The sequence below is a fragment of the Oncorhynchus masou genome, chromosome 29, assembly GCF_036934945.1.
Source record: "Oncorhynchus masou masou isolate Uvic2021 chromosome 29, UVic_Omas_1.1, whole genome shotgun sequence".
Classification (NCBI taxonomy): Eukaryota; Metazoa; Chordata; class Actinopteri; order Salmoniformes; family Salmonidae; genus Oncorhynchus; species Oncorhynchus masou.
This window is the reverse complement of record NC_088240.1, coordinates 55,830,299-55,839,583: the sequence shown is the minus strand read 5'-3', so window position 1 is coordinate 55,839,583 and position 9,285 is coordinate 55,830,299. Positions and strand designations below refer to the sequence as shown.

Sequence of the window (9,285 nt, the reverse complement as noted above, 5' to 3'; positions counted from 1 at the left end):
TGATAGTGTGAATCTGTCACTCTGTTATCAGAACAGATCGAATTTATAGCCTTATATACATGAAAGGTCACAATTGTAACGGGATTCGTCCTCCTCTTACGAGGAGTATGAGAGATCGGACTAATATGCAGCATGGTACATGTTCGCCATGTTTTAATGAACAAAATCACAGAACACAAAAATACAAAATAAGAAATTGAAAGACAAACAAAAACCGAAACAGTTCCGTGTGGAACATACAATGCCAATGACTGGAACGAACTACAAAAATCTCTGAAACTGGAAACACTTATCTCCCTCACTAGCTTTAAGCACCAACTGTCAGAGCAGCTCACAGATTACTGCACCTGTACATAGCCCAACCATTTTTTTAGCCCAAACAACTACCTCTTTCCCTACTGTATTTAATTAATTAATTAATTTTGCTCCTTTGCACCCCATTATTTTTAATTCTACTTTGCACATTCTTCCATTGCAAATCTACCATTCCAGTGTTTTACTTGCTATATTGTATTTACTTTGCCACCATGGCCTTTTTTTGCCTTTACCTCCCTTATCTCACCTCATTTGCTCACATCGTATATAGACTTGTTTAAACTGTATTATTGACTGTATGTTTGTTTTACTCCATGTGTAACGCTGTGTCGTTGTATGTGTCGAACTGCTTTGCTTTATCCTGGCCAGGTCGCAATTGTAAATGAGAACTTGTTCTCAACTTGCCTACCTGGTTAAATAAAGGTGAAATAAAACTAAATAAATACAGACACAGAAAACAATCACCCACAAAACACTGGTGGGAAAAGGCTTCCTATGTATGATTCTCAATCAGAGACAACTAACGACACCTGCCTCTGATTGAGAACCATACCAAGCCAAACGCAAAATACAACATAGACAAACAAACAGACTGCCCACCCCAACTCATGCCCTGACCATTCTAAAACAAAGACAAAACAAAGGAACTAAGGTCAGAACGTGACAACAATCATATTTGGTAAATCTTTGCATCACAAGTTAGGGTACAGTCAGTGATGCATATCAGTGTTTTATATACAGTATATGCAGTGAACAGGGTTTAGGGATATAGGCTATCCCTATAGGCTATGCATTTTAGTTCTAAAGCTCATCACATTCCACATAAAATTGAATTGAGTTTACATGTACTGCATCACGGAAACTATGTAGCCCACAATCCTATGAGGATAACATGTCCAATGCCATAATCATGGCACAGGAACAGGTAGGCCTAGACCACATTAGCCTACAGGAAGATAATACATCTTAATACATGTATTAATGCTTCAATGTTGCTTTCCCCCCAGCCCATCCTTGCTTTTTCTTGCATGATTTTGAACAGGAATTGTGCCTACTTTATAAAAGTGCCTAATTATATGCGGTCATTGGACATGGAAAAAAAATGGCCTCTATTCTTTTTTTCTTCTTTTAAAAGTATACACCAGTTGCATGTGACAAATACAATTTGATTTTGATTTGAATGGTGTCACGTGATCGACGACTTTCCCCTTTCCTTTTACAGTGTTTTAAAAAAAGAATTCGTTCTTCTTCTTATTTTTAGAATAGATAACATATGCTAGGGGGTACAACAAATTACAGATTATACAAAGACCTTAAAAGAAACAACCATATTGATTGTTTTTACAGCTTTCTTATTAGAAGAATGTAAAATGGTCTTAATGTACTGCTCGACATCCTTATAGAAAACACAGAGGTGTTTTTTATTAGTGAATTTACATTTATGAATATGACATTTTTCCATTATCACAATTAGATTGAGGTAAAATTGTTTTTCTTTATCTTTATTATAGTAAAGGAAACCGAGCAGCACATTCTCCCATAACAAAAGTCATCAAGCATATTAACAATTATAAAACTGTGAATATCTTTCCATAATTGTTTTACATGTAGACAATGCCAAAATAAATGCAAAACTGTTTCTGGATGCTCAACACAAAAAGTACAATCAATGTTAATGTCTTTTTTGAGTTTCTTCAGGTAATGATTCGCAGGGTAATACTTATGGATCATTCTGAAAGAGACCTCTTTGACCTTGTTAACAAGCAAATATTTGTGTGGCAATAACCCAATTTTTTCCCAACATATATTAGTGACCAATGTATTCCAGTAACTTGTGACATAAGGAATGGATACAATGTCCATTTGAAATAAAGCACATATAGATCTGTTCTTCTGAGGGAGCAAAGAGAAAGATATTTTCCCTTTTGGAGAGTGGATTAAGCGAGGGTAGGTCAAGAAGAAGTCTGGCTACACCTCTAAACAACATGAGAGTTCCAGATGGAATAGCATCAAAGACTATGGCGAACTCTGTAGGTGTTGCCGGGATATTGTAAGGAGATTTTTAAAAATGTCTCATAATTGAGTAACAATCCTTCTGCATTAAAAAGTTGACTCACACGCAGGATATGATTATTGAACCAGTTCTTAAAAAATAAAGAAAAAAAGAGACTTTATTCCCTATTCTTATTAAGAATTTGATGACACTCCTGCTTCTCCTTGAGACAATGCATATCCATATACGCTAGATGTCTCCCTCCTCCATGCATCGGAGCCTCACAACAAGTAGCCTAGGCTAGACGTGCACTACTACCGCACTGAAGAGTTCATGTGTTCGCGAAGTGCTCGTGGTGAGGCAGTTGCCATTTTGAAACCCAAATCGTTCACAGTACACCCGCCCTGAAACCTGGAACTATGCCGCGGGGCCGGCCTCGCAAACTGAGGGATAAAACCAACGACGGAACAGGTAATCAGTCCAAAATATCACGAATAAAAAAAGGCAGCAGCCATGCTGTTTACACAAGTTCGTAATGAATGGACAAGCTGCTGCGTAGCTGAGATAAACTCACTTGAGTATAGTGTATATAGTCCCCGGATATAGTATTCCGGGTGTCCATGGCTTTGTACTGTAAAGTAGTGATTGAGGCGGAATGATATTAATAACATTTCGGTGGCTCTACTTATCCAGATTCAGTCTAATTTACACTTCAGTGAGGCAGTAGTTCCCGTAGAGTCCTGTCAAATATAGAGAATTTGGCTAAGTAACGTCAGTTAGATGTGTTTTTCTGACTCGTGTGTTAGCATGTTGGTGCTAGGCAGTTGGGTAACAGGCTAGCCTTTGTTTTTATTTTTTTGTGTGCGAGGATACCACTAGCTAGATGTCACTCGGCTAGCCAAACCATCAAGAAAGTGGAGTGTTTCACCATCCGGTCTCAGTTCGCTGCAGCTCGATAGCCACATCAGCGAGTTATAACTACTACTGTTAACCCTAGTTAACTAACATTAGTTAGCTAGTTAGCATCCAACTCAGGTTGAGTGATCAGAAGAGAATGGGTTTTATACATGTGGCTAAGTTAAAGTTATTTGCCATCATATTGCTAACTAGCGCGTTATACAGCTGTAATACCCCCAAAAAACGAAGAATATCCCTATGCCAGAATTAAGTCAACTGGTAGTTAGCTAGCTGGTATCGTAAGAGTAGTAACGTTAGTGAGACAAGCTAGCTATAGTATCAGAATTTTTCCACGTTTTAGTTTTATGACAGCCTACTAACTCGTCCAAGGAACGAGCGAGCGTAAAGTATGTTCTACCAGCTAGGCCATCAGGTGTGTAATCATTACTACTAGCGTTTCTATTGGTCAGATTCAGGTAGGTCCATCCCTATTAGCTGATCCGGTCCAATAGAAACGCTAGTTTTTGTTCAAATGTTGTGATGATTACACCCCAGGAATATTCAGTGGGTTTGTTCAGTGCATTTGGTCACCAAACTTTTCTGAGTCAAAATGCAAGGCGAGATCTACCACCCAGATTTGTTTTGAACATGACTTAAAAATGCAAGCCTATGCCTATTAAAAACAGTACTGTAGCAATGAGGTTTGTGCACTAGCCTATAGGCCCAATACATTATCACCACATTGCTTGAATTTCCCTGCCAATGCATTGTTGTTTGGACCATTAAAAATAATCATATATATATATATATATATGGTAAGCTATAGGATCACACCAGTAAGGGTCAGTTGTTGTATTACTTCTGAGGTACAGCTGAGTGAGGTCTCTCATCTGGCCAGTCTCAGTGGAGAGAGGGCAGACTTAGGGTCTGCCTCTCAATGTCCCTCCACTCCCTTTCCACCCCTGACACTGACCAAAAAGTGACAGTCTTCCAGTTGATGGTGAAACTCGAGTCGCATCGCATTATGTCTGCTTCATGCACAAATTCATGTTACTCCTATGAACAGAGAAAGTGAAATATTCCTCGATATAGAAAAATAATTAAAGACCCGAGCTGCTAATAATAATGCAAGTCTATTGATACAATTTCCTACTCATTACAATTCAGTGTTGGTTGTAGCACGAGTGGAAGTAGGAAGAACCTACATTTTATGGCTTATAAAAGTGTTGAATAAAAGTTTTTGACAGTGCGGAGTAAAAACAAGGACTCACTCATAAAAACGGCAGCTCTTTGATGTATTCGTTGACAGTCTCTAGTAATGGCTTTAAAAGTTTTTGAAATCTCACAGTATTGACTTTTCTGTAGCTTACTTTTATGCCTGCTATGTTACTGCAGACACTAATCTTAGCCATCCAATTGGTCAGCGTTGGGCCTATAGGGCACTTGATTTGCTCTCCGGGCATGCCAGGAAGGCAGAGTTTGTACCTTCAGACACATGAAATGGTTCAAAATCAATTGTCGACAAAACAAAATATGTTAGACAAGAAGGGTTATTTCTGAGGTCAATTGCAGTGGAAACTCTTCTATGCGCAAACATGTCACAGTAAACTTGGAGTCACGTGATGTAGCCTACTACCACCACGACATATGACCCGCCCATATGACCATTACACGCAACATGCGCAATGGATATAATTTCAGCGACATATTTCAAAAACAACTTGTGTACCTCTAATTTTCTATCAATGAGCTGGGCACATGTAGTACTTCCAGAAAATATACAGGCCTATACATATATACAATATGATCAAGTGAAGTGCAATTATGAGATTGCAACAGTTGTCATAAAAAGTAGGCCCAATCCAGAAAGAACTCATAGTCCCCCTGATATTCAAATTTGTCCCCTGACATTTTATGTGGCCCTGGTCACTAATTTCATATACTTAAAGAACAAATCATTTTGAGCATTGTGCATACTATTGAAACTGAACTGCCTGTTTGCTCCCTAGCCCATGCCCCTGGCGCTAATCCTTCAATGTTTGCAGATCTGTAAGATCAGCCTGACCTGGTCAGGTGTATCAATATGGTGGTAGCATCACCACTGCACTGCGTAGGCTACCTATCCAGACCTTTCAGATTTGCAAACATTGAAAGATTTGAAAGATTAGGCTAGTACCAAGGGGAAGGGGTTTGTAGTGATTTGGGACAGGCTCGTATCTGTTACCCCATGTAGGCCTGCCCATTACCTGATTTGGCTACCAGATAAAGGCTAGCATAATAGGCCAAAACATATTAGTGGATGATCTGTCTCTGTGTCTTAACCCTCTTTTTAGTTTAAATATGAAAATTACAATAAAATGTGATTTATTAGGGCTATTCCATTGCTTGGCTGCTTGTTATTTGGATTTGTTTAGTTCTAAATATCACACATCAATCAAACTGAAAAATGCATACAAACCCAGGGTTTTCCCCAACTAATGTATGATGTGCTGTGCCACCTTGTGGACTGGCTGCACCACTATTTATATATATATATATATTAAAACTGTGTTATCATATAAGGCCATTATTTTCTCTAGATCACATGAAATGGCAGTTGCAGATGTTCAAATGCTGCCACCCCCCCTCCTCCCATTGCCAGACTTAGCAGCATCACACTGTTAAACAAATCCTTGGGAGAACCCTGCAAACCCTAAACCTAATATTTTACGGTCTTGAATCTGCTGGGAAATAGACTGGTGGACCAAAGCATTAGGGAAATTGCAGATACCGTTTAAGTAACCTAATTATGAGCACCATGGTAATATGATGGTAATTATAATGTTTTTGTCTCCCTCTCTCTTTCTGTCAACAGAGGGTATATCTGGAGCCAAGCAGGACTACAGCCATGGAGATTCCAAGGACAACAAGTGCACCGTCTGCTCCCAGAGCTTCACTACTGAGAGCCAGCTACAGAGGCACCAGCGCGACCATGAGGCCAACGACAAGGCAAGCATAGTGCCAAGGGCCAGACGAGGCCGTTTGACACGACATAGGCTGGACAGACCTAGCCTGGGTGCCAGTCTCTTTCTGCTCTTTTGCCAACGCCTTATGGAATTGTCATGCCAATGTTTAGCTTGACAATGACAATGGAGTAAGCAAAAGCATAAACCCATCTGGGACCAGACTAGTACAGACCTACCTTAATGATCTCATTTGATATGGATAGAAATGTACTTCATTCACATGATTGATTTTGTGTATGTATGAATGGTGTGCCGGATGTGAAAACACTAGATATATGTTACATCCATTGTTGATGAAGGTGAAGAGCCCCCCCCAAAAAGTACCAGCATATAGGCCTAATCCTTTTACTGATGTTTCTGCCCGACACACAGATGAGTTGTCCTCAGACAACAGTTGTAGCTTGTCCACAGAGATACAGCACGAGTAGATTTAAGTTTGTGTTTCCTATTCATTATTCAGCCATCAAGAGTGAGAGAGCCTCTTTGCAGGCCAGTGAGCAAACAGTCAGACAGACAGAGATAACATCCTCTTAAGACAAATAGCCCCATGTATGAGGGAAATGTAGTGCCACTAGAGAGCAAATGCAACTGACAAGAGTTATTGAAGAAATAAATATATTAGAAAACAAGACCTTCAGCCACGCAGACCAACTGACATTTGCCTGAAAATTATAACAGGAGAGAAAATATACTGTCTGGACTATTTGTTATTGTAGGACTCAGTTACTCAGTCACATTTAAAACAACTTTTAAGTAATTTAGCAGACAGTCCTATCCAGAGTGACATACAGGATCAATAAGGGTTAAGTGCCTTGCAAAGGTACATTTCCAGATTTTTCACTTGCTCTGCTTGATGATTCGAATCAGCGATCTTTCGGTTACTGGCCCAACACTGTTAACCACTAGGCTACCCGCAGCCCACACAGTCACTCCCTTGTGTACACTCACTCACTTACTCACTGTCTTTTCTCTCTTTCTTCCTTCCAGCCTCACCGGTGCGACCAGTGTGCCCAGACGTTTAATGTGGAGTTCAACCTCACGCTACACAAGTCCACACACGCCACCTCCAACCCCACCTGCCCGGTGTGCCACAAGAAGTTCTCCCGCGTGGCCAGTCTCAAGTCCCATATCATGCTGCATGAGAAGGAGGAGGTCAGTCAATGAGTGGTATGGGGCAGCAGGTAGCCTAGTGGTTAGAGCATTGGGCCAGTAACCGAAAGGTTGCTGGATCGAATCCCCGAGCTGACAAGGTAAAAATCTGTTGTTCTGCCCCTGAACAAGGCTGTTCCTTGGTAGCCCGTCATTGTAAATAAGAATTTGTTCTTAACTGACTTGCCTAGTTAAATAAGGCTAAAATAAAAAAATATGATTGAACTCATTCAAACATGTAATTAAAAAAATGTGATTGTCTTCTATCTGCTGTGAAGTATGTGGACTTTTTCACACCAGGTCACAAACATCATCATAATAATAATAATAATAATAATGATAATACATATCATTTATATAGGTGACATCTTTCTAAAGCAAATGCATGTCTTTTGAATTGGGGTCCTTCTCCGTCCTCCTCCTCTTGTCTGTGACCTCATCTTCTCGTCTCTTTCTCCGCCTCTGTTCTTTCCCCCTCTCCTCCTCTAGAATCTGATCTGTACAGAGTGTGGCGACGAGTTCATTCTCCACAGTCAGCTCATGCTGCATCTGGAGGAGCACCGCAAAGAGCTGTCTGGGGCCAAGGTGTACACCTGCAAGACCTGCAGCAAAGAGTTCAAGATGGCGGGCCAGCTCAAGGAACACACCAAGACCCACATCAAGATGAGGTTAGAGAGCGAGGGGACAGTAGCACAGAGGGTCTCAGGTTTATTGATACTGTTGTCTAAAGTGCTTGTTTAGCAACACATTACTAAGTGTACTGGGTGCCTCTTATCTCCCTGTGTCTTTCTGATTCCTATTTTTCGTTTGGAGGACCAGCAGTTAAATTGTGTTTCAAAAGAACAACCTGACCCAAAGACTGTTTCCACATTGCGATGATTTCTGTTTCTCTGCACTTGTTTTTTTCCATCAGGCCACTCAGCTCGAATTCCAGAAACTACAAGAAGAATATTGATCGCAGTGGATTTACCAACAGCTGTCAGCATTGTGGCAAGACGTTTAAAAAGCCCAGCCAGCTCGTTCGACACACACGAATACACACAGGTAAGCAAAAGACAGCTGGGTCATGTTCATTATGGTACGCATCAGAAAACATTGAAAAACATTTTGCAACTGAAAATGAGCCCTTCCCTGTTTGAATGTTTTCTTCCATTTCATGCCTAATGAACACGACCGAAGACTCAGATTTGGAGTTGGTAACTTCAGAAAGCAAATTAATTGGAGAGCATGAGATGAAATAATGGCCTCTTCAGCCCTAGGCCCAGTCAGTATGCTGTATCACTGTTGGACACCAGGGGTCTCCACCATGATTGGGAATAATCCTTGTCTCTTATCAACAAGGACTCCTTTTTCACTGTTGCACCTACTAAGGATTCTGTCACAGGAGGCTGCTGAAGGGAGGACGGTTCATAATAATGGCTGGAACGGAGTGAATGGAATGGCATCAAACACCTGGAGACCCTGTGTTTGATGTATTTTATAGCAATCTGCTCCAGTTGTTATTACGAGCCCGTTCTCCCCAATTAAGGTGCCACCAACCTAGTTAATACACAGGAGGCAAAGGCCACATTTGCCCTGAGAAATACAACAGGGCCATAAAGTTGTCCCATACATGTTTCTACATTTTCCCCTTGTAAAATGTGTTGAAATAGATATGGCATATAGCCTTTAAAAAAATATACCAAAACATCCACTAAAATATAATAGTCATATGCTATGTGCATAGGGGCATTGTCATGCTGAAACAGGAAAGGCCTTCCCCAAACTGTTGCCACGAAGTTGGAAGTACAGAATCATCTAGACTGTCATTGTATGCTGTAATGTTGAAATTCCCCTTCACTGGAACTAACGGGCTTAGCCTGAACCATGAAAAATAGCCCCAGACCGATATTCCTCCTCCACCAAACTTTACAGTTGGCACTATGC

At 40.6% G+C, this 9,285-nt stretch overlaps 1 protein-coding gene across 2 annotated transcripts in view; it reads left to right on the top strand.

Moving 5' to 3' along the window:
- Window positions 1-2,677: 2,677 nt before the first annotated feature.
- Window positions 2,678-9,285, top strand: part of LOC135520035 (zinc finger protein 236-like) — an 88,773-nt gene continuing 82,165 nt past the window's right edge. For both annotated transcript variants that reach the window (XM_064945348.1, XM_064945347.1), the window contains exons 1-5: window positions 2,678-2,779; window positions 6,060-6,193; window positions 7,198-7,362; window positions 7,849-8,027; window positions 8,273-8,403. In XM_064945348.1, the coding sequence (XP_064801420.1) occupies window positions 2,728-2,779; window positions 6,060-6,193; window positions 7,198-7,362; window positions 7,849-8,027; window positions 8,273-8,403 (661 nt within the window). In that variant the 5' untranslated portion in view covers window positions 2,678-2,727. The remainder of the gene's footprint in view (window positions 2,780-6,059; window positions 6,194-7,197; window positions 7,363-7,848; window positions 8,028-8,272; window positions 8,404-9,285) is intronic.